This window comes from Microcaecilia unicolor, chromosome 9 (genome assembly GCF_901765095.1).
Source record: "Microcaecilia unicolor chromosome 9, aMicUni1.1, whole genome shotgun sequence".
In the NCBI taxonomy this organism is placed as follows: domain Eukaryota; kingdom Metazoa; phylum Chordata; class Amphibia; order Gymnophiona; family Siphonopidae; genus Microcaecilia; species Microcaecilia unicolor.
The window spans coordinates 64,727,665-64,753,866 of NC_044039.1; the positions used below are offsets into that span (position 1 = coordinate 64,727,665).

At 45.7% G+C, this 26,202-nt stretch overlaps 1 protein-coding gene across 2 annotated transcripts in view; it reads left to right on the plus strand.

Annotated features, from left to right (window-relative positions):
• The window catches only part of ATXN10 (ataxin 10), a 699,884-nt gene that overhangs the window by 194,515 nt on the left and 479,167 nt on the right, over positions 1-26,202 (plus strand). For both annotated transcript variants that reach the window (XM_030213944.1, XM_030213945.1), the window contains exon 4: positions 23,618-23,714. In XM_030213944.1, the coding sequence (XP_030069804.1) occupies positions 23,618-23,714 (97 nt within the window). The remainder of the gene's footprint in view (positions 1-23,617; positions 23,715-26,202) is intronic.

Below are 26,202 nucleotides of genomic sequence, written 5' to 3' on the forward strand. Positions count from 1 at the left end.
AGTTCATCGTTGAACCATGGTATACAGTTATGCCTACGTGAGGTTCTTATTCGTAAGGGTGCTATTTCGTCTAGTATGCTTCTGCATCTTTTATCCCATTCTGTGAGGTAGTATGTGGACTCTGTGCTGTCCATTCATTATTGTATATCTGTTGCCAGAATGTTTTCAAGTCTATTTGACCTCTTATGCTGTAGGTTGTGTGTTCTTGCATGCGGATATGAATCCTTCTTCCGCCATTTTAGGGATAGGTTTAATTTGTAGTGATCGGTCCATGGTGTTTCTGTCCATTTAATATCTGTCGTTATTAGGTTCTGGTCTGTTGACAGTTTGTGTAAGATGAGGCCGCATGTGTGCCCTTTCACATGAGTTGCTTGCATTTGTGGCCATTTGAGATCCCATAAGTGGAAGAACTCCTTACATTCTCGTACGTTGGTAGAGTTTGAGTCTTCTAGGTGAAGGTTAATGTCTCCTAATAATAATATATTGGAGTTGGTTGCACAAGTGTTTGAAATGAAGTCCGTGAAGTTTGTCTGGCCTTTGTTCCAATTACCTAGTGGTCTATAAAACAAGACACAGTTCAGGTGATCAAGCAGGGTTTTGTTGTGGACTCTGATTGAGGCAATTTCAAGTTGGGTCGTTATGGACTCGGAAGTGGTTTCGGCGGTAAAGTGGGATTAATAGATTAGTGCTATGCCTCCGCCTCTCTTCTCCTTTCTGGTCCAGTGAACAATTTTGTATCCTGGAGGGCAAAGGTCTAGGATTATAGGGTCCTTTTGATCATGGATCCAGGTTTCAGTGATGATCCAATAGATCCAGTCTGTTATTATTGTTGTTTTGTTTACTACGGATCTGGCGTTGATGTAACCCACTTGAATTTTTTGGTATGGGTCGTCTATGTTTGGTGGTGTGTGGATTTTTGTTAGTTGTCGTTTCTTTGTTAATGTGAGTTTGTTATGAAGTTTCTTTCCCTTCTGTTGGGGTTGTCTGCATGTTGGTGTTCTTCCTTCATTTTGGTTATTGTCAGTTTGATGAGGTGTGGTGTATCTGGTCAGTCTTTGATGATTGTGTAGTATGGGGATGATGTTGCTTTCTGCGAGTGGGGTGGTTAGTGTTAGTTGAATCAGTGATAAGGAGTAGATTGCTAGGAGTAATTTAATGGTATTCATTTTGTTATTAATTCACTTTGGACTGCTAGTAGGCCGTGTTCGTTAGGGTGCGTGATAGGACTTTGTTCTTTGTTATGGAATCTGGTGTTCTGGTCTTGTGTATTTTATGTATTTTCGGCTTGCCTTTGACCTATTGAGATCGGTAGTGGCTCCGGGTCTAGTATTATGTTAGTGGGTATCGGAGATGGGAGGGAGGGAATAGTTCTGGGATGGGTTCTTCTTTAATTTGACTCCTATCGGCTACTTGTTTCACTGTTGAGTCTCAGTATCTTGACGTGAACCCTGGCACAACCAGAACACAATTGAAGTCTCTTTCCTGAGGTTTCTTTTGTTTAATAAATAGTGATAATTTACTCACAGTCAGGTGTTCAGAAGTGTTGCCCCAGGGCACAGGGTCTCCGTGGTTCTGAGAGCTGTATCAGTGGTTGCAGGTAGGAATCTGTTTAAACACTTTCCGGTAAACGTTTTTTTTTGTTTGTTTTTTCGTCGTTTGAACATCTTTTCAAAAATGCCCTTTCATATAGTCTGGGTTCGGGTTCACTGTTGGGTCGCTGTGGCGCCTTGTCTGTGGATGAAGACAGGAGCTCGGGAAAAAAGGCAGCAGCCTCGGGCTGCAGTGCCATACGCCGGGTCTCGGGTAGATGGTCTCGGGTTTCACCTCCGTGCTGCTTCCGCTCCCTGCACTGCCTACGATGCTCTAATCACTTGGGTCATGGCGGCATCAGCCGAGCCCTCGGCAGTCCCAGCAGCCTCCTCCGGAGCAACCTCCACATCTATGCAGACTCTGTTTCTCAAGGCGGCCACGCTGGATGCGGCTCCTTGATCCCCTGCTACTGGCCAAGGAATCGGCGGGCGGGCAGCGAAGTGGCAGACCCGGGCACACGGATGGGGTCATGCGGCCGTATGGGGAGGCTCGGTAAGAGAGTAAGAAGAGTTAGAAAATTAGGTGACTAATCTAAAAAAAGTTGCACATGAGATCAGAGAGATGGTTAACGTATAGATAGGTAAGAGAAAGAGGAGTATGTGCAGCCCGTGTCACTCCTTGTGTGTGTGAGAGACTAGCAAGTTAGTTACTTCTTCCAATAAAGACCTGGTTAAAGAGCCAAGCTTTCACCTGCTTCCTGAAGTAGAGATAGCCTTGTGCTAAGCGAAGCCTTTCAGGCAGTGCATTCCAAAGTCTGGGGGCTTCTCCGGAGAAGGCTCAGTTGCAGGTATCACATCGTCTAATGTCTTTTGGAGAGGGCGTGGTTAGTGATATTCCTTGAAAGACCATAGTGTCCTTGGAGGTATATAGAGGATCATCCTATTCTTCAGGTACTCAGGGCCATTTCCTGTGTTGTACTGGTAGTCAATGAAGTTTTTGCAAAATTGGTATGATGTGGTCACGTCGCTTGCAACCTTCTATTAGTCTTTCTGCAGCATTCTGAGTCAACTGGAGCTGGTGCAGGCCCTTTGTAGTCAGACCATTGTAGAGTGAATGACAGTAACCCAGTCTTGATGTTATCATGGCATGAACAACTGGGGTAAGATTTACCTTCTCAATGTAAGGAGAGCGGCAACGTAGCTGTCGCAAATAGTAGAAGCAGTTCTTGAAGGTTGCTTGGATTTGGGGAATCAGAGTAAATGCTGAATCTAACTGTATTCCAAGGTTCCTAACTTGTGATTTGAGGGGGAGTTTGTACCACCCAAAAGAGATTTTGATGTCAAGTATGAATCCAATTGTGTTAGGTACCCAAAGAAGCTCAGTTGTACTTGGGTTCAGGTAAAGTTTGTTGTGTTTAATCCGTTCTTGAATTGATATTATACAGGTAATCAGTTTATTCAGGGCTGTAGGTAAGTCAGGTTCAATGGGTAGAAGTAGCTGCACATCATCTGCATAGATGTAGATGTCCATTGAACGGATCAGCTCAGCTAGTGGCTTCAGGTACATAAGTACATAAGTATTGCCATACTGGGAAAGACCAAAGCTCCATCAAGCCCAGCATCCTGTTTCCAACAGTGGCCAATCCAGACTGTTTGTTCTATAAGTTTCCCAGAAATGGGATGTTGGATACTGGCTGGTAACTTTCAAGTTTGTCCTGGTCAAGGTTGTTTTTCTTTAGCAAAGGACGTACCACTGCCCTTTATAATGCGTTTGGTAGTTGCCCATTAGAAAGAGGCATTCACAATTTTTGTGGCGCCTTGAGGCCCATACTTGCCTGCTGCACTATCTTTGATGGGCAGGGGTCAAGGGAGCAAGTAGTTGGTCAAAGGTCTCTTAGGATTTTGTCAAGGCTCTCCTCTGTCACTGGGTTAAAAGTGTCCCATCTGTCTATGTCAAGGGGGGACGAGTGCACTCAGGTTAACTGATTGAAGACTGGGTGGGATTGCCTGTAAATCCTTGTGGAGACTTTTAATTTTGTTGGCAAAGTATGCAGCAAAATCACTGCAGTTCAGTTTAGACTGGGCAGGCTGGTTCTGTTGTGGGGGTTGCAGTAGGCTGTTTACTGAACAACTGCTTGGTTGAATTGTTTTTTGGTTGCTGTTAAGGCTTGGTCGTACTTTGTCATGTGCTTCCTACAGTTTAGCCTGTCTTCATCCAGGTGAAATTTATGCCATCTCCTTTCCAGTTTCCGTCCTTCGCGTTTAAGAACACGAAGTTCTGGAGAAAACCAAGGTGAGCGTTTGTTAGTGGGGAATAACACTTTTTATGTTTAAACGTTTTTTTTTAATTGAAATTTCAGCGTTATACATCTACTCAAACCATTACACTATGCAAATTTCACAAACCAACCATGCTGCTAAGACAACATAACTATAAATCAGCATTCAAACATATATGTAAACATTTTGCTCCCCTATCCCTCCAAAAACCTCCCTCCTCCCTCAATAGCATTGCCAGACCGCACACCATAGGCTAGCCAGATTACTTTAGTCATCCTCCCCTCTTCCCCTGTTACCAACTCTCCCCCCATCTATGCCTCGTAGGGTCTAGACTCTGATGACCCCCCCCCCCCACCCCCCGAGGCAATAGTTGAGGTCTCTTACATGGAGCATTTTTCTTAGTAACCAAGCAAAACCCTCCAATTACAGATATTATGATTGTGCAGAAGTTCACATCCAAACTTTACTCCTCAATAACTGTATAATTATAGTACAGCAAGAGGCCCTCACTGGATGCCCACCGGAAGGGTGGAAGGCCAGATTTTAGGACTCAGGCTGTAAAAATACCAGCTAGGTTTAAAAATCTATGACTGGCTGAGCAAGGACTTGCTTTTCCTGCAAGTTAATATGTGTTCTAGCTTAAGACCTATCCACTGGAATAGTGGTGGACCAAGCTACATAGCTTTAAACAGCTGAAAAGCACTGACTAGGCCTGATAACAAGATGATGGCCTTATAGCAGAGAGCCTGCAAGAGCAAGGACTGCTTGGTGAGTTCTAATGAAACCTGGTGCAACTTCCAAATTGAGTGTAACACACATGATGTAGAAATTAAAGACAGAAATGATAAGAAGTTTGGTTCATAACACGGAGTCTGTCTTTAATAAGTTGGCACCCAGATCACAAGATGTTATGAAATTGATATATCTATATTTAGATATCTTCATAAGAACAAAGTGTTTACAAAAAAGGAAATTACACAATAGCCATGTTTGGATGTTTGGATGTCCGTATCTAGGGAAGTGTTTACAAAAACGGAAAGAGGGGCACCTGGCCGGAGGACATGACTCATAGATTGAGCAAGATTAGAAAAAAGTCCCTCTCAATAGACTTGTATGGGGACCAGATGGTATATAAGGACTGGTCACCCAAGCATATTTCGGAGGTTCTCCCCAACGCATCTAGGACGCAGAGCTCCAGTCAGCTGAATCCAGAATTTGTCTGATGAATGTATCTGATTAAAGTCTGATTTGGTTAGAATAAAAAGACTATTTCTTTAACTACACTGTTTCTGTCCTTGCTTCAATTTATTCTCTATCTTCTATCTGTTTTGCAAACTAACACACACACACACACAAGTAAGATTTCCCACTGAACATAAATAGCCAAAGATACATTTAGATCCAAAGAGACAGAAAGCTGTGGTCATGGGAATAAGATCTGAACTAAGCCTTCTGATGCCTCCTCAACAGCGATACCCATGGGCAGGAATATCGCTGCAATTCAGGGAGGCGGTCCACAAGATCATAGAAGAACAGACCCTCTGTACAACTCCGTGTGGAAGGATCCCACGGGGGTCTATAGAGGGGTAAATAAACAGTGGTGACCGCCGTCCGCTACGGTCTTATCCCATGTTCCATGCTTTCCTATCCCCTTCTCTTTCTTTTATGTTTCATCTTGGCCGCAAGAGGGGAGATTCTATGCGTCCAAGATCTACTTTTTTCTTTCCCCTCCTTTCTGTTCTGAGTATTCTCTTTTTTTGTTTTCTACTCTGTTCAGGCTTACTCCCCTTCCCCATCCCTTTCTCTGTTCTCCTTCACCCTAACTTTTCCTGCCTCTACCTGTGTCCTTGAGATGTAATATGAGCTCTCTTAGTTGTCCCGGAGTCCCTTCTTTCCCCCCCCTCGTACCCGTAACTGTGATCTAGAATTTCCTTTTTGGTTTCTCCTGTCCCTCATCAAAGCATTCTGCTTTCTCCCTCTCTATGATTTCACCCTGTTCTGTGGTTAATTCACTGCCCACTCTTTCCCGTGGTTAAGCCACTTTCTCTTTTGTTCTCCCTTTCTATCCTAGGCTGTGAACTCCGTCCGTCCTTTTGTATCTTCCTACTTATCTGTTTTTATGTCACCTGCGTGTACTTTTTTCGTGTGGTTATCTGTTCTATTCTTGGTGCACTTCTGTGTGGCATTGCGCTCACATATTGCACCATCTGTCCTCTGTCTCTTTGTTTCTGTAGAGACTGTTTACTAGGAGGGTATTTTCATTTCGGTCCTCCCTTCTGTCTCACCTGCCTATTCTGTGTATTCCTGTTATGTTTCCCTCCATCCCTACCTGTAGATCTTGTGTTCCTGCTTTTGTCTGCGCTCCTATTCACTGCAGTTCCCTGAAATCCTATATCTCTCCTTTAAAATCATTCTGGTTTGTGTGTTTTCTGAACTACTCTTCCAAACTGACAGCCCACAGAGCCCCCACCTCCTTCCCTGCTTCTACACTTCTGCTTTTAGATCTCGGACGGAGGGAGTGTCCCTTCCCTGCCCTCCAAGAGATCTGTGCTCATTTCCTCTGTGCGGTACTTAAACCTCCGAGAGGTACTTAACCTCTACCTTGCATGTCTCTCTGATTCTGTTTCTGGCCACTGTTGATTTCTCCCCATCCTTGTTAGAAACTTTCCTGATGTGTCTTTGTAAAAGATTTATAGTTTAAACCTAACAATTCTTTGTCAGCTTCTTAGCTGCACTTCATCATTTTCTGCTTCCTTATTTTGCTGTTATTGCCAAGCTTTATGAGCAGCATTACACCTATGCTTCAACACTGACAGGCTTGCCCCCACCTCCTCTGTTCCTGCTCCCTCAGATGCTCGCTATCGCCTATACGCTTTTGTTACCTCTGTCTGACCTTCAACTGCTTAATTCTGACTCAATCGGGTGTTAGATTATCTTTTACTGTCACTATGTTATCTGCAAGCTTCGGGTAACGGCGCTCAGCATCCTAGCCACTTATTGGCCTAATACTTTTGACTATGAAGGAGATGCCGGTTTCCTATACGGTTTTTCTTCGCACTTTATTTCTTTTCTTTATATTTGCACACATTTGCGGTCCCATTTCTTCCAATTCTTTAAGTCTCTCACTGACTCTCTCAATTTATAAGTGCGTAGCTGCTTATCTTCCTCTTTTCTTCTGTAACTGCCTGGCTTCTTGGGCGGTGCCCACTTCCTTCCTCTTCTCTTTCTCCCTCTTGTATCTGCTAATCTTTAGCTTTGGAATCTATTATTAAATCCTGTTTCTAATAATCTTTTGTAATAATGTCTTGCCCTGTACTTTGTATTTGCCTCCGTTGGTCACTGCAACGGCACCTTCCTTTTCTCCTGGTTATGTTCCCTGCTCTTATATATAGGCTATCTGTCAGTAAGGTTATGTTCTCTTCTCCGTCAGTGATTTCTCTGCCATATTATCTTGTTAGTTATTTCTTTGATTATAAATATTCCCTATGACAGGTCTGTTGCCAGTTCTAAGTATTGTTAACCGGTGTCTCTATTTTGCAAGTGCGTCTCATGCCTTGAGAGCTTGCTGTCCGTTCGTGCGCTGTAACCATCTTCCGCTCTGATAACTCTTTCCCCCCCCCCCCTTCCTTCCTGTCATACAGCTTTATACTTGATAAACCACACTTATTTCTATGCCTGCCTGCTTTGGAAACCCCCGTCTGAAATTTTCATGACATTAGAAATCTCCGCTTGAGAAGTCCCGGTCTGTATTCTGTCTCTGTTCCCCGCAGCCACTTTAGATGCTTCCGGGTTTAATTTTTGCTGCATAGACCCCGTCTCTGCCACTTTCGGCACCTTTCTGTTATACTCACTTTATATATGAAACTGTTACTATGTTCTAAGTCCAATACATAAAATACACAAGACCAGAACACCAGATTCCATAACAAAGAACAAAGTCCTATCACGCACCCTAACGAACACGGCCTACTAGCAGTCCAAAGTGAATTAATAACAAAATGAATACCATTAAATTACTCCTAGCAATCTACTCCTTATCACTGATTCAACTAACACTAACCACCCCACTCGCAGAAAGCAACATCATCCCCATACTACACAATCATCAAAGACTGACCAGATACACCACACCTCATCAAACTGACAATAACCAAAATGAAGGAAGAACACCAACATGCAGACAACCCCAACAGAAGGGAAAGAAACTTCATAACAAACTCACATTAACAAAGAAACGACAACTAACAAAAATCCACACACCACCAAACATAGACGACCCATACCAAAAAATTCAAGTGGGTTACATCAACGCCAGATCCGTAGTAAACAAAACAACAATAATAACAGACTGGATCTATTGGATCATCACTGAAACCTGGATCCATGATCAAAAGGACCCTATAATCCTAGACCTTTGCCCTCCAGGATACAAAATTGTTCACTGGACCAGAAAGGAGAAGAGAGGCGGAGGCATAGCACTAATCTATTAATCCCACTTTACCGCCGAAACCACTTCCGAGTCCATAACGACCCAACTTGAAATTGCCTCAATCAGAGTCCACAACAAAACCCTGCTTGATCACCTGAACTGTGTCTTGTTTTATAGACCACTAGGTAATTGGAACAAAGGCCAGACAAACTTCACGGACTTCATTTCAAACACTTGTGCAACCAACTCCAATATATTATTATTAGGAGACATTAACCTTCACCTAGAAGACTCAAACTCTACCAACGTACGAGAATGTAAGGAGTTCTTCCACTTATGGGATCTCAAATGGCCACAAATGCAAGCAACTCATGTGAAAGGGCACACATGCGGCCTCATCTTACACAAACTGTCAACAGACCAGAACCTAATAACGACAGATATTAAATGGACAGAAACACCATGGACCGATCACTACAAATTAAACCTATCCCTAAAATGGCGGAAGAAGGATTCATATCCGCATGCAAGAACACACAACCTACAGCATAAGAGGTCAAATAGACTTGAAAACATTCTGGCAACAGATATACAATAATGAATGGACAGCACAGAGTCCACATACTACCTCACAGAATGGGATAAAAGATGCAGAAGCATACTAGACGAAATAGCACCCTTACGAATAAGAACCTCACGTAGGCATAACTGTATACCATGGTTCAACGATGAACTAAAAACACAATCCAGGAAACTCGAACGAGCATGGAAAAAAATAAAAGATGAACACACACTCAATGCATGGAAACAAATACAAAGAAAATACAAATACGGAATAAGACAGACCAAAAGGTCATACTATAAAACTAAAATAGGGCCAGATTACAAAGACACAAAGAAACTATACCAACTCGTGAACAAACTACTAGACACCACAGTGGTCATTAAAACCAAAACAGACATCCCAGCTGCAGACAAACTTGCTAAATACTTCAATGAAAAAATTGCAAACCTACGCAACATGCTACCTCAGGACAATACCGATATCAAAAACTTCATCAGTGTTCTGGACCCAACCCTTGGAGAATACCCAGCTGACCGAACTTGGTCAAAATTCGCTCTCCTCACTGCCGAAACAGTTACCCAGGCGATCGAAAGGTTCGCCAACACCCACTGTAAATTGGATACCTGTCCCAGCTACCTAATAAAATCCGCCCCTGACCGCTTCATAGCAGACCTCACATCCCACCTAAATTACATGCTTCAACAAGGTCTCTTCTCTAAGGAAATTGGCAACATCCTACTCACCCCAATACCAAAAGATACCAAGAAAAATGCAAACGAAATCACCAACTACCGCCCAGTAGCATCTATCCCATTGGTAATCAAACTGATGTAAAGCATGGTAACCACACAAGTTACTGATTATATAAACAAATTCTCAATACTACATGAATCACAATCAGGATTCCGTCCCCTCCATAGCACTGAAACAGTACTAATTACTCTCCTAGCCAAATTCAAGCAGGAAATAGCAACAGGTAAAAGCATACTTCTCCAATTCGACATGTCTAGCGCATTCGACGTGGTAAACCATAATTTCCTTAGCAGCCCTCCGGACTGGCCCAGAATGTGATTGATGGGTTGTGTACGCCTTCCAGCAGGTGGAGACTGAGAAAAAACTGTGACTCTAGCGAGCCAATAAGAGCCCTTGCCAGCTAGTGAAAGATCTAGTAATCTCAGTCTCCAGCAGGTGGTAGGTGGTGAGCCCTTCAGTCTCATTCTTTATTTTTCTATTCCTATTCTTTTCTCTTGCTGACTTTTGTATTTTGAATTTTCCTGTGCATTTATTTAAAAATAAAAACCCTGTTTGTTGAGGCAGAGGTCTGTGGGGGTCTCTGGGTGCCTCGGGGGTGTCACACTCGGGTGGCCGAGTCCCTCCCCCCATTTCCTCCCTGATCCTCGTTGCTCTCTGCTGTTCCTTTAAATTTAGTTTGAAAAAAATAAAAGACAGAAAGATTCTATTCTTTAAAGCAGAGGATCGATTTTCTCCAACCTCTTCAGGGGAAGAGGTTTGTTGAGCTAGGGAGAGGCAGTCATTACAAACAGAGCTCAGCTGGCCTGCTGCTATTTACCTGTGCCGGGCTGTAGCCTATTCTGTGATTCGAGCACTGCAGCTCCTTGCCTTAATAGCGCCTTTTTTCATCAGCTGTTTCAGTGTCTGAGAAGCTCCGCCACTGCTCCGTACGTCAGCGGCGGGGGCTAGGCACGATGGGTGTCTGCAAATTCTGCACCGTTGCGGAGCTGCAGGGTGCAGGACCCGTAAAATTGGTGGCGCAGGCGGCAGGGGGGTCAGGTTCTGCGGTTCTTCCGACGCTGCCGTCATCGCTCCCTTCGGCGGGAAACACCACCATTTTAAAATCCGTGCTGCAGGCTGTTCCTCTGGCCCCTCTCATTGCTGGCGCTATGGCTCCTACTGTTTCTCCAGTTGTTGCTTTCTGGGGACGGCAGTTTCCCCCCGGAGTTTGTGGTGAAAATGTATCAGGCATTCCTGCTCCACAAAGCTGCTCCGATGGAATTTTCAGCAAAAGCAGTGCTGGAGAGGGCCTCTGGGGCCAAGAAACGGTCTAGACCTCCTGAGGAGGCAGATCTGGATTTTTTTCATGAGCAGGAGATGTCGGCCTTAGAGGAGGAGGTTGGTAGTTCTGAGGAGCAGTTTGTGGAGGAACTGGATCAGGTAGATGATGGTGAGGAATCTTTGCCTATGGGAGAAGATCCATTGGTGGTAAGAATTTTTCATAAGGATGATCTTCAGGAGCTTATCTCCCAGGTTTCTGCTACTTTGAGTTTTGATGACCCAGATACCCAGGCAGTAGAGTCTAGAAAGGTGGATTTGTTGGTTAAGGGCACTCGTAGACCGGGGAGGTCTTTTCCTGTGCATCAGGATATTAGGGATATTATCCGGCTCAGTGGCAGGTTCCGGATTCTGCTTTTAGGTTGACGAGATCTATGGTGAGGCTTTATCCGGTTCCGGACTCAGACAAGGAGTTTTTGCGCCTCCCGGTGGTAGATGTGGTAGTTTCAGCGGTTACCAAGCGAAACACTGTCCCAGTTGATGGTGGTACTGCCCTGAGAGATCCTCAGGAGCGCCGTATTGATTCTTTGCTGAAGAATTCTTTTGATGTTGCGTCTCTCGCTGTGCAGGCGGCAATTTGTGGGTCCTTGGTAGCGAGAGCTTGTTTCCGCTGGTCAGAAAGGGTGTTGGATCGCTCTTCCGATGATTTTTCTGCTAGTACTACTTGTCATTTCTAAAGCGCTACTAGACGTACGCAGCGCTGTACACTTGAAAATGAAGAGACATTCCCTGCTCGACAGAACTTACAATCTAATTAGGACAAACGGGACAAAAAAGAGATAAGGGAGTATTAAAGTAAGGATGATAAAATAAGGGTTCTGAACAAGTGAATAAGGGTTAGGAGTTAAAAGCAGCATCAAAAAGGTGGGCTTTTAGCTTAGATTTGAAGACGGCCAGAGATGGAGCTTGACGTACTGGCTCAGGAAGTCTATTCCTTATCTGCTTTCATCACTATAAAGTCTGGTGAAGAGCTCAATTCTCGCAAAGCTGTATATTCAGTCTAAGACTGAAGCTCCTAGAATGAAGACATTTCTCCATACTGATCAAATCCTTCAAAACCTAATCTTGGTGGATTATAAAAGACAATGGAAAATTGATTACAACTTTATACATGCTAACCAGTGGAGAGAAACACATTGCTACACTTTGGAAGTTGCCATCCCCTCTCCCCAAAATATAATTCACAGATAAGTCAATTTCCTCGAGCCCGACGGACCTGCACCAATTCGGCCGAACCCAAATTGCATGCGAGGCAACCGCAGCAGAGACCCCCGGACAGAACAGAGGCCACCCCAAGTTGGTAGCAAGGAAGGCCCACTTGAGAATGCAGTATGCACAATGCGAGCTGCTACTACAAGAACGTTCAGTACAGCCAATTAATGCAATTGTTTCCTTTCTCTCTTTTTACCTTAGAGTTTCCAGTGGTGGCTTTCACACAGGGGGAAACCTTGGGTGAAAATTTGACCCCATAATGTGGATGAGGTAGACAGGTATATGAACAGGGTTATCCATGCATTTTTCTGCTATTGATCATGAAGTTGCTAAATTGGAAATGGGTTCAGCCTTTTTAGCAGATGCTCTGTACGATTTGTTTCGGGCTTCTTCTAAGTCTGTGGCTCTGTCTGTAGCAGCTCGTCGTACACTTTGGTTGCGCAGTTGGTCCGCAGATGCGGCCTTTAAGTCTAAACTTAAGTAAATTTCCCTTTAAGGGCTCTTTTCTGTTTGGAGAAGAGTTAGACAAGCTGGTGCATAGCCTGGGTGAGGCTAAGTTTCCGAGGTTGCCAGAGGATCGTCCTAGAGGATCAGGTCGTGGCAATTTCTCAGCTCATGGTAAAGGCCGTGATTTTCGTTGGTTTCGACCAGGTAGATTTTCTCAGGGGCAACGCTCCAGATTTGTCCAAAGAGCTCAGTCCTTTCGTGGAGGTCGTAGGGGAGGTCGAGAGGCAGGGGTGCCTTTTCCTCATCCTCCCGCTCTCAACAATGAAGGTGTGCGGGCCCAGCCTCTTGTTCCAGTTGGTGCTCGGTTGGCACAGTTTCTAGAGAGGTGAGTCCAGATTACGTCGGATCAGTGGGTTTTAGAAGTTATTCGAGATGGGTACGTGTTAGAGTTCGCTCACCCTTTGTCAGATGCCTTCATACAATCCCCTTGCCGTTCTCGCATCAAGGCCACAGCTGTAAGAGCTACTCTGCGCAGACTCCTGGACCTTCGGGCCATTTGTCCAGTCCCTGTGGCGGAAAGAGGTCAAGGGCGTTACTCCATTTACTTTCTAGTGCCCAAGAAGGAAGGTTCTTTTCGTCCCATTTTAGATCTCAAGGCGGTCAATCAAGCTCTCAAGGTACCCTCTTTCCGCATGGAGACTTTGCGGTCCATCATTGTGGCTGTGCGACCTGGGGAGTTCCTCACTTCTCTCAATCTTACAGAAGCCTATTTCCACATTCCTATTCATCCTGTACATCAACTTTTGCAGTGGTAGGCCGCCATTTACAGTTTCGGGCTCTTCCTTTCGGGCTTGCGACTGCTCCTTGTATGTTTACCAAGGTCATGGTAGTTGTAGCGGTGGCTCTCAGAACGGAAGGCATTTTAGTTCAGCCTTACTTAGATGATTGGTTGATCTGGGCAAAGTCTTATCACGAGAGTCTTCAGGTTACGGCTCGGGTGGTAGAATTCTTGCAATCCCTAGGTTGGGTAGTCAATGTGCAGAAAAGCCGTCTCCAGCTTTTGCAGTCGATAGAGTATCTGGGGTCCGCTTCGACACGCAGCAGGGCTGCGTATTTCTTCCGCAGACCAGGGTCCTCAAGTTGCAGGCTCAGATTCGTCTCTTCTTGCAGATTTCGAGTCCGTCTGCAAGAGACTATCTACAGATCTTAGGCTCCATGGTGGCAGCGATCGAGACTGTGCCCTGGGCAGGGCGCACATGCAGCCTCTTCAGAGGTCACTTCTGTCAAGATGGTCGTCCCAGACGGATTCCCGTCATCAGACGTTGCCACTTTTGCTCCAAGTGAAGACCAGTCTGCGTTGGTGGCTTTGGGAGGCCAATTTAACCAAAGGTATGCCTCTAGATCAGCCCAGCTGGACTGTGGTGACAACAGATGCCAGTCTGAGCGGCTGGGGAGCTCACTGTCAGGGGCAGTTTGCTCAGGGTCTCTGGTCTCATCAGGAGACTTTGTTTTCAATCAACCTGTTAGAGGCCAGAGCGATTCGTCTGGCGCTCCAGTGTTTTCTTCATCTCCTGAGAGGCCGAGCAGTGCGAGTAATGTCAGACAATGCCACAGCAGTAGCATATATCAATCGGCAAGGAGGGATGAGGCGTCGCTGCTGATTCAATGGGCGGAAGTTCATCTGGTGGCTCTGTCAGCGGCTCACGTAGCAAGGGTCCTAAATGTTCAAGCAGATTTTCTAAGTCGGCACATGCTCGATCCGGGCGAGTGGTTGCCATGCGAAGGGGCGTTTCAGCTGCTGGTCGATCGTTGGGGGTTGCCCAGGATGGGTCTGTTTGCCTCCGCACGCAATGCAAAACGTCCTCTGTTCTAAAGTCAGTATTCTCAATGGAGAAGGGTAGTTAGTGGGGTCCCTCAGGGGTCTGTGCTGGGACCGCTGCTTTTTAACATATTTATAAATGGCCTAGAGATGGGAGTAACTAGTGAGGTAATTAAATTCGCAGATGACACAAAGTTATTCAGGGTCGTCAGGTCGCAGGAGGAGTGTGAAAGATTACAGGAGGACCTCGCGAGACTGGGGGATTGGGCGTCCAAGTGGCAGATGAAGTTCAATGTTGACAAGTGCAAAGTGATGCATGTGGGTAAGAGGAACCCGAATTACAGCTATGTCATGCAAGGTTTCGCGTTAGGAGTCGCAGACCTAGAAAGGGATCTGGGAGTCATCGTTGATAAGACGTTGAAAACTTCTGCTCAGTGTGCTGTGGCGGCTAAGAAAACGCACAGAATGTTGAGTATTATTAGGAAAGGGATGGAAAACAAACACAAGGATGTTATAATGCCGTTGTATCGCTCCATGGTGCAACCGCACCTCGAATATTGTGTCCAATTTTGGTCGCCGCATCTCAAAAAACAAATAGGAGAAAGTTTTTTTTACTCAGCGTGTAAGTCGTTGCCGGAGCGTGTAACTCGTTGCCGGAGAATGTAGTGACAGAAGCTGGCCTTGTGGAGTTTAAGGGGGGTTTGGACAGTTTCCTGAGGGAAAAGTCCATTGAACATTATTAAAAAAATCTTTTTATTTTTTATTTTTTTTGGGGGGGGGGGGGGGGGGGGGGGTTGCCGGGTTCTTGAAGCCTGGATTGGCTGCTGTCAGAGACAGGATGCTGGGCTTGATGGACCCTTGGTCATTTCCCAGTATGGCAGTGCTTATGTGGGGGTACATGAGAGAGAATGGGTGAAGGCACAGGGGGCACATATGAGAGAGAGAGAGAAAGAAAGAAAGAAAGAGACTGTGAAGGCACGGGGAATGCATGAGAGAATGGGTGAAGGCTCAGGGGGAAATGTGAGAGAGAGAATGGATGAAGGCTCAGGGGGTACATGAGAGAGTGAATAGCGGCTCAGGGGGGCACGTGAAAGAGAGAGAATGGGTAAAGCCATACAGGGGCACATGAGAGAGAGAGAAGGCACAGGGGGGTACGAGAGAGAATAAGTGAAGACACGGGGGCACAAGAGAGACAGAATGGGGAAAGGCAAAGGGGGGGCACAAGAGAGACAATGGGGGAAGGAAAAGGGGGGCATAAGGGAGAGAATGGGAGAAGGCAAAGGGAGGCCCATGAGATAGGATGATGGTATGGGTGGCACATGAGAGAGAAGAACGGGTGAAGGCACAGAGTGGAACCAGGGAGAGAGGATGGGTGAAGGCACAGAAGGGCACAAAAGAGAGAGAATGAGTGAAGGCATGGGAGCGGACAAATGAGAGAAAGAGAATTAAAGAATGGGAGAAGGCAAAGGGAGGCCCATAAGTGAGATTGGGTGAAGATATGGATGGCACATAAGAGAGAGAATGGATGAAGGCACACAGGGGCACATGACAGAGTGAGAGAATGAATATGTGAAGGCACGGGAGGGGCACACGAGAGAGAGAGAGAGAGAGAGAGAATGGGTGAAAGCACGCACGGGGGGGGGGGGGCACATGAGAGAAAGAGAGAATGGGTGAAAGCACGGGGGGGGGGGGGCAATAAGAGAGAATGGCTGAAGGCACAGGAGGGCACAAGGGAGAGTGAATGGGAGATGGCATATGGGGGCACAAGATACAGAGAGAGAATGGGTGATGGAACAGGGGCACATGAGAGAGAGAATGGGTGAAGGCACATGGGGAGGGGGACACATGAGAGAGAGAGAATGGGTGAAGGCATAGGAGGAACATGAGATGACAGAGTGGGCTTGAGGGCACAGAAAATATGTGATGGTACAGGGAGGCACATGAGAGAATTTGTGAAGGCAGAGAGGGGGGCACATGAGAGAGAATTTGTGAAGGCACAGAGATAGAATAGATGATGGCACATGGGGAGCACATGAGAGAGAGAAGAGAATAGGTGATGGCACAGGGAGGCACATGAAAGAGAGAGAGAATAGGTGATGGGAGAGAGAATAGGTGATGGCACAGGGGGGCACATAGGAGGGAGACAGAGAGAGAATGGGTGAAGGCACAGGGGGCACAAGAGAGAGAATGGGTGAAGGCACAGTGGGCACAAGAGAGAGAATGGGTGACGGCACAGGGGGCACATGAGAGATAGTGAGAGAGACAGACAGACAGACAATGTGTGAAGGCATGGGGGGGGGGCACATTAGGGAGGTTCTGAAAGCCAAATTTAGGCTCTTAGGTAGAAAGCTGAAGTCCAGATCCTCCAGGATCACATTCGCACGATGAGAGGAACATATGGACTCTAGGTGTCAAGAGGAAGCTTTTAAAAGGAGCCACAAGCACAGCGGCACGCTGATTATCTACTCCAAAGAATTCATCACATCACACTTGTGAAAACAGTGACCCAAAATCCCACCTCAAGATAAATACACTTAAAGTTGTAAACATCAATAAAGTAAAGGTGTTTATGAGAAAAACTAAAGCAAAGAAGATCATTAAGAAAGAATAAGGAAGCAGGGAGAGTCACAGTGCAGTGATGTGTGGATGAACATATTACGTAACTAATCATTCGGAGTGATTGGTAATATGCATAACTGAGCACTGTATAATTTAATTTAAAGCTAGAAAAATCACATAGGAATAAGACAAGAGCATGTAAAAAAAGAAAAAAAAAGTAGTAGAAAGGTTTCTAATTGTCAGAAGCAATTTTGAGTACATGAAACCAGAAGAAAATAAGATACCCCAGGAATAATCTAATTGGTGATATTAAATTTTAACTGCCAGACCCTTGACCATTCTAACTTTTGGAGATCCCTTCTCATTGTTTCTACTCTGTCCAGGGTATCCACTCTATTGGTTATCTTTGTGTCATTCACAAAAAGGCAAACCTTTCCCTCCAACCCTTCAGCAATATCTCTCACAAATATATTAAACAGAATAGGCCCCAGCACCGACCCCTGAGGAACTCCACTGCTCACCTTCCTTTCCTCCAAGCAGATAGCATTTACTACCACCCTCTGCCACCAGTTTCCTATCCAGTTCACCACTTTTTTTTTTTTTAATTTATATTTTATTCATTTATCATTTATGCAGAAAACATCTTTAGAGAAAAAGAAAACATTTTCATGAAAATGGAACATAATTCCTTCAATAAGGAAAAAAAAAAAATTCTCTAAATTTTTTAGTCCACTAATATTGATCCAAGATCCAGGAAATATCAAATCAAATATAATAAAGTGAATTAATAGATAATCAAGTAGACAGAGCCAAAGGGAACGCAGCTGGGCTTCACTCTAGCAATCAGGAACTACTGCACTATTTCTTTAGGGGTAATAAAATCTGATAACTTCTCTGGTTCAAAGAAAATATAATTAACAGAATTCAAAGAAATGTAACATTTACAGGGGAACCTTAACATAAAGGTCCCACCAATATGTAATACTCTTTCTTTTAACAACAAAAATTTCTTTCTTTTTCTTTGAGTTTCTCGGGCAAAATCAGGAAACAATTGTACTTTTGCTCCCAGGAAGGGTGAATTAGCGTGACGAAAATAAAGCCTAAAAATGTTATTTCGGTCCAATTGCAGAGCAAAAGTGACCAAAAGCGTTGTTCTCTCAGTTATTACATCCAATGAGGACTCTAAAAATTCCGTTAAATTCAAATCAGGTTGGGGGTTAACAGGCAATTTTGTCTCTCCGGCCCCCGAGATATACAATAGTCTTGTGATAGGTGGATATCCCTCAGAGGGAATACCCAATACTTCATTAAGATATTTTTTAATCATATCTACAGCTGGCATGAGAGGCGATTTAGGAAAATTAAGGAAACGTACATTGTTTCCCCTAATCTGATTTTCCAGGTATTCTATTTTTCGCTTTTGGAAATTACTATCTTTCATCAATACTTGCGTAGAAGAATTCACCATTTTAAGATCATTATCAACATAGGCGTAGTTTGACTGTTTCATTTGGGGGGGCAAAGGAAGGGGCAGGGCATATTAGCATATTCATTTGCATATATGTATATGCAAATTATGCTAATATGGAGGGAGGAAGGAAGGGAGCAAGAGCTGGCTTTTTTGGGAATAACCAGTGTTCGTTTGACGATGGATAGCCACTGAATCGGAGAGGCAGCGGGTTTGGCGGCAGGCAGTGGTGTGCTGGTAAATGTTTAACAGACTCTCCCCCCCGGTCCCCCTCTGCGCCCCCCCCCCACAAAATTGCAGAGCTGGCTTTAGCCGGGGAGAGAGCCTGGGGGGGGGGGGGTATAAATAAGTAAATATAAACTTTTAATGTTGAACACCTGATTCTCAAAGTGAACATATTCCAAACACTATCTAATATAATAAAACGCACCGTGAACGTTCTAATGAGGACAACGTTCTGTGAAGCCCTGAAGCCCTGAAGCCATGCCCTGAAGCCATCTGACGTCACTGAAGCTGTAGGGTTCGTGGATTCGTGGTGTGAAGCCTCCCTTCAAGCCAGCCAGCCAGCCGTCTCTGCCCCGCCCTCGCGACAAAACAAACAAATCCGGAAGCGAAACGTCAGGGAAGGAGGCGGCGCTCCCGACGTCTAGCCTTCCCTTCGCTGTGTTCCGCCTTCAAATAAGGCGGAACACAGCGAAGGGAAAGCTACACGTCGGGAGCGCCGCCTCCTTCCCTGACGCTTCGCTGCCGGAAACGCCACGGAGGTAAATTGAAAAAGAAGAAAAAAAAAAACAAAACGATGCATGGATGCGAAGGGGGGACATGGATGCGAAGGGGGGGAGGAGAAGAGGGCGGGCCAGGCTGGGACATGGGATAGAGAGGAGCATGGATGCGAGGGGGGGGGGTCATGGAAGGGAGAGAGGGGACTTGCTGGAAAAGGATGAATGGAGGCGGCAGGGGACAGAGGAGCATGGATGGGCATGGATTGCGAGGGCAGGGCTCAGGGAGAGAGGGGAATTGCTGGAAATGGATGAATGGAGGGGGCAGGGGACAGAGGAGCATGGATTGGGAGGGCAGGACTCAGGGAGAGAGGGAAATTGCTGGCTAGGGATGAATAGAGGAGACAGATGGGCATGGATGGATATGGATTGCAGGGCAGGCCTCAGGGAGAGAGGGCAATTGCTGGATAGGGATGAATGGAGGGGCCAGGTGACAAAGGAGCATGGATGGGCATGGATTGGAAGGGCAGGACTCAGGGAGAGGGGAAATGCTGGATAGGGATGAATGGAGGGAACAGATGGGCATGGATGGATATGGATTGCAGGGCAGGCCTCAGGCAGAGAGGGAAAATGCTGGATAGGGATGAATGGAGGGGGCAGGTGACAGAGAAACATGGATGGGCATGGATTGGGAGGGCAGGGCTCAGGGAGAGAGGGGAATTGCTGGAAAGGGATGAATGGAGGGGGCAGGGGACAGAGGAGCATGGATGGGCATTGATTGGGAGGGCAGGGCTCAGGGAGAGAGGGGAATTGCTGGAAAAGGATGAATGGAGGGGCCAGGGGACAGATGGCCATGGATTGGGAGGGCACGGCTCACACTCTCTCTCTGATATACAATGTCTTTCTGACTCTCACTCTCACACACTCTGTCTCACACTGTATCACATTCACTCTCTATGTGCCACACAGTCACTCACACACTCGCTTGGTCTCATACACTCACTCAAACAGAGAATCTGTGTCTCACACACACTCTCTCTCTCGCCCACACACACACACTCTCTCTCACACTGTGTCTCACATACACACTTGCACACACTCTCATTCTCACACACACACTCTCTCACAAACACACTCACACCCAGACTCACTCTCTCTCACACACACTCACACTTTCACTCTGACTCTCAAACAGTCACTCTCACATACACTCTCCCAAACATACACACTCCGAGGAAAACCTTGCTAGCGCCCGTTTCATTTGTGTCAGAAACGGGCCTTTTTTACTAGTAATGAAAATAAAATAAATTTTTTCTACCTTTGTTGTCTGGTGACTGTTTTTCTGATCATGCTGGTCCAGTATCTGATTCTGCTGCTATCTGTCCTCTTAACTCAGTTTCCAGTGCTTCCTTTCTATTTATTTCTTTCCTTTCCTCCTTTCTTCTTCATTTCTGGTCCTCAGCTTCTGCCTATTTTCTTCATCCATGTGCAGTTTTTCTCCTCTCTTCCTTTTTCCTCATCTCATCTCCTTCCTCACTCTTTCCTCCCCTCCATCCATGTCCAGCATTTCTTTTCTCTCCCCTGCCCTCCATCCACCCATGTCCAGCGACCCTTCTCTCCCTTTGCCCTGCAAGCACCCATACCCAGCGACCCTCCTTTCCCCTTCCCCCATGCCCAGTGGCCCTCCTTTCCCCTGCCCTCCATCCACCCATGTCCAGCAGTGACCCTCCTCTCCCCTGCCCTCCATCCACTCAGTCCAGCAGTGACCCTCCCCTCCCCTGTCCCCATACCCAGTGGCCCTCCTTTCCCCTGCCCTCCATCCACTCAGTCCAGCAGTGACCCTCCTCTCCCCTGTCCCCATGCCCAGTGGCCCTCCTTTCTCCTTCCCTCTATCCACTCAGTCCAGCAGTGACCCTCCTCTCCCCTGCCCCCATGCCCAGTGGCCCTCCTTTCCCCTTCCCTCCATCCACTCAGTCCAGCAGTGACTCTCCTCTCCCCTGCCCTCTCTTCATCCCACCCTCTCCCTGTTCCTTCTCCACCTCCCCCCCCCCCCCCCGCAGCGAGCCAGTTCTCCCTCCCTCCAGATCCATCCCTCACCAACTTGATCTTCGAATTCTTCGCCTGCCCGCTAGCGCTGACTCTCCCCTGCCGGTTCGCACTTCAAAATGGCCGCCGTGACTAAGTCTCGCGAGGCTGCCTCTGGAAGTCTCGGCGGCCATTTTTAAAGTGCGAACCAGCAGGGGAGAGAGCGCTAGCGTGCCGGGCAGACAAAGGATTCGAAGATCAGGTCGGTGAGGGACGGATCCGGAGGGAGGGAGGAGAAGGAACGGGGAGAGGGCGGGGCGAAAGAAGAGCTGCCTGGTGCCGGCCCTGCGTTTGGGGGGGGCATTGCCCATGATTATCAAAAAGTTCCATCTTTGTAGATTGTTATGCAATTTTTCCTTCTAAATCATTTTGTAATTGCTTTAGCTCCGTTACTTCACTTCTCAAAATACCTGTTATTTGCAGCAGGTTGGTGTTCAGTCCCTGTATTGCCTCCCATAAAGAATCCATTGTAACGGTCACTGGTTTACTCAGTACTCCAAGTCATGGAAGGTGCAACAGGACTTCTTTCAGACATTTCTGTCTGAGATGACAAACTCACTGGCGTCGATGCGGCGGTAGGGCCCCCACTCGCAGTTGCAGATGACCGACTTCCGGACTCAGCTTGCTGCGCTCTCTCCCCCGCGGTTTTGCTTCCCGGTCTTGGAGGAGCTATTATCGGAGGAGGGCTCAAAGACGCTCCCTCGGCGCTTAGGTCAGATTGTTCTCCCGGACCTCCCAAAGCGTTCACTCCGGCTCCCGGCGTTCGGAGCCCAGATTCTTCAAGCGTCAGTTGCCGCAGGAGAAGTGAGTCAACCCTGCCTGTGGAGGAAGGCACTCCGAGTTTTCCTTTCCGCTTCCCCATTCCAGGGCCGCGGTTTCTCGATTGGCAAACTTTCAAGAAGATTTCTGGAGCTCTTTCCTGCACGTCTACTCAGGCAGCCATCTTGGATCCGACTCCGCAACCCAGTTCACCACTTTTGTTCCTAAGTTCAGCCCTTTCAGCTCACTCATGAGTCTTCTGTGGGGGACCGTATCAAAAGGTTTGCTGAAGTCCAAGTAGATTACATCTAGCTCACATCTTTCGTCCAGTTCTTTGGTGACCCAGTCAAAGAAGTCAATAAGATTCATTTGGCAGGATTTTCTTGTAGGTAAAGCCATTTTGCCTCAGGTCCTGTAACCCATTGGCTTCTAGAAAGTTAACTATCCTTTCTTTCAGCAGTGACTCCATTATTTTTCCTACCACCGACGTGAGACTTACTGGTCTGTAGTTTCCCACTTCTTTCTTGTCTCCACTTTTCTGAAGAGGGACCACATCCGCTCGTCTCTAATCTTGCGGAACCTCTCCTGTCTCTAAAGATCTATTAAATCTTTAAGAGGTTTCGTGAGGACCTCTCTGAGCTCTCTCAGTATCCTGGGATGTATCCCATTCGATTTCTCTCTCTCAAAATGTCATTTGTGGAAAGGTGTAAGTTAGCTTGTGCTAAGTTTGGAAGTAGCAAGATGACTAGAACAGGGGTATTTAGGCACAAGCAAGACTGATTTCTAGGAAAGCTACATGTAGAAATTAAAAATCTTTGTGAGTGTCTGTGGTTGGGGGTGTATTTGTGTGTTCATTTTTCTTGTTGTAACTTAATCCAGATAATTATCCAGTTAGCAGATTGAATATTGCTGTTATTTGGGTAACTCCTGGCTCCACCCAGATATCGCTCCAAACAGCCGTATCATTGCCCTTATAGTGGCGAGGTGGTCTGCTTGGTTTTTCAGTTGCACTCTGTGGGTAAGTGCTTTTGAAAATCCGATTATGGACCAGTCATTGAGACTTACCCAGGTAGGAGCCAGTCCTGCCTAGGTAAATCCCGCTGATATTGACCCCTGAATTGCTACTAGTGACAGTAAGCATACAGATGGCTACATTCAGAAGTACAGGACAACACGCAGTCTTCATCCATTTTGACCCTCCACTTATACCTCATACGATCACTATACAACTTTGTATTTGTTATCCACCGACTGGGCAAACACCTATGACGGTACTATGTAAGCCGCATTGAGCCTGCAAATAGGAGGGAAAATGTGGGGTACAAATGCAATAAATAAATAAATAAAATTAGACTGATTAGTATTTGAGAGACCTAGTGGTAGTGATAACACACTTCATTACACAGTGATGTCTTGAAACACTAAATCAATTGTGGTTTGCTGTTAGTGTGTTTTAATTGGCACTAAATATAATTAATTCTGGATTCATGCAGTCATCAGTTACCTCTTTCTTTTGTCTTGATCAAACTTTTAAAACTCTCTTTTGTGTTTTTAATACTTATCTTCCTTTTTTAATGAATGCTCTGTTGACGGGACAAAATCAGACATCAAACTTGTTAATTTTGAAGTGTGTTTTTTTAAAATAATGCTTAATTTTCTTTTCCTCATGTTTTCAGCTTTTCGTTCTGGCCTCCAATATCTTGGTAATATGGCTGCAGGAAACAGCGAATCCCGGAATAGCATTTGGAAGTGCACTTTTCCAGATTTTTTCTTGTAAGCATTTACATACATCTTAACATTAACTTTTTGTAGTTTGTTATTAATTTCTAGACAATATTTCAATTTCTTCTAGCACCATAGTCCTTTTCTAAAAAGGTATGTGGGATAATCTAGTTGAAAAAATACCTACAGTCATGGCTTATTTGTCTTTGAGGGTGCAGTCTGTATAACCACAACACGATTGTATGTTGAAATTTGTTCTACGCACCTATTTTAAACGTTTATACTTGTCACCTTGATTTCAGGATACACGTTTGCCAGATTGGATATATTTAAACTACTAGAAAAATAATTTAAATTTCTTGAAGACCATTTACTTTCTTGAAAAAACAATTCCAGTATAGAATTTGGACTATTGTAGTTTACTTTCATTGGTATTATAAATAAGATTTGGGGCTGGCTTCTAGATTCAGTAGAAATTTGTTGAGGCCTGACGATATTAAAATCTCAGCAGTTCCAGCACACAAGTCTGGGTTTAAAGTGGGTCGGGGAGAGATAATTTGGCATACTGGGCATTGAAAGTATAGTTTGATGTAGAGATCTATTAGATGTGGGGTGAGTTAATGTTTGAAGCTCTTCAGGAGCAATATGGATTCCCGAATTCTGACTTTTTTTTAACCTATTTTCAAATTAAAGCGAAAGGGATTAGGGCTTACAAGCAAAGCAGTTTACATATTATATTATGTACAGGGGCAATAGAGGGCTAAGTGAATTTCACAGAGTCACAAAGAACTGAAGTGGGAATTGAATCCAGTTCCCAAGGTTCTCAGATGACAATAGGCACTTTGAGAACTTATAAGTACAGTGGGGGAAATAAGTATTTGATCCCTTGCTGATTTTGTAAGTTGCCCACTGACAAAGACATGAGCAGCCCATAATTGAAGGGTAGGTTATTGGTAACAGTGAGAGATAGCACATCACAAATTAAATCCGGAAAATCACATTGTGGAAAGTATATGAATTTATTTGCATTCTGCAGAGGGAAATAAGTATTTGATCCCCCACCAACCAGTAAGAGATCTGGCCCCTACAGACCAGGTAGATGCTCCAAATCAACTCGTTACCTGCATGACAGACAGCTGTCGGCAATGGTCACCTGTATGAAAGACACCTGTCCACAGACTCAGTGAATCAGTCAGACTCTAACCTCTACAAAATGGCCAAGAGCAAGGAGCTGTCTAAGGATGTCAGGGACAAGATCATACACCTGCACAAGGCTGGAATGGGCTACAAAACCATCAGTAAGACGCTGGGCGAGAAGGAGACAACTGTTGGTGCCATAGTAAGAAAATGGAAGAAGTACAAAATGACTGTCAATCGACAAAGATCTGGGGCTCCACGCAAAATCTCACCTCGTGGGGTATCCTTGATCATGAGGAAGGTTAGAAATCAGCCTACAACTACAAGGGGGGAACTTGTCAATGATCTCAAGGCAGCTGGGACCACTGTCACCACGAAAACCATTGGTAACACATTACGACATAACGGATTGCAATCCTGCAGTGCCCGCAAGGTCCCCCTGCTCCGGAAGGCACATGTGACGGCCCGTCTGAAGTTTGCCAGTGAACACCTGGATGATGCCGAGAGTGATTGGGAGAAGGTGCTGTGGTCAGATGAGACAAAATTGAGCTCTTTGGCATGAACTCAACTCGCCGTGTTTGGAGGAAGAGAAATGCTGCCTATGACCCAAAGAACACCGTCCCCACTGTCAAGCATGGAGGTGGAAATGTTATGTTTTGGGGGTGTTTCTCTGCTAAGGGCACAGGACTACTTCACCGCATCAATGGGAGAATGGATGGGGCCATGTACCGTACAATTCTGAGTGACAACCTCCTTCCCTCCGCCAGGGCCTTAAAAATGGGTCGTGACTGGGTCTTCCAGCACGACAATGACCCAAAACATACAGCCAAGGCAACAAAGGAGTGGCTCAGGAAGAAGCACATTAGGGTCATGGAGTGGCCTAGCCAGTCACCAGACCTTAATCCCATTGAAAACTTATGGAGGGAGCTGAAGCTGCGAGTTGCCAAGCGACAGCCCAGAACTCTTAATGATTTAGAGATGATCTGCAAAGAGGAGTGGACCAAAATTCCTCCTGACATGTGTGCAAACCTCATCATCAACTACAGAAGACGTCTGACCGCTGTGCTTGCCAACAAGGGTTTTGCCACCAAGTATAGGTCTTGTTTGCCAGAGGGATTAAATACTTATTTCCCTCTGCAGAATGCAAATAAATTCATATACTTTCCACAATGTGATTTTCCGGATTTAATTTGTGATGTGCTATCTCTCACTGTTACCAATAACCTACCCTTCCAATTATGGGCTGCTCATGTCTTTGTCAGTGGGCAAACTTACAAAATCAGCAAGGGATCAAATACTTATTTCCCCCACTGTAGCGCTGGGGAAGATTAGGGGTTTTATTTCTATTCTTTATCACTTTATACCACACAGAGTTCCATAATTATACTTTTATGAGTCAGTG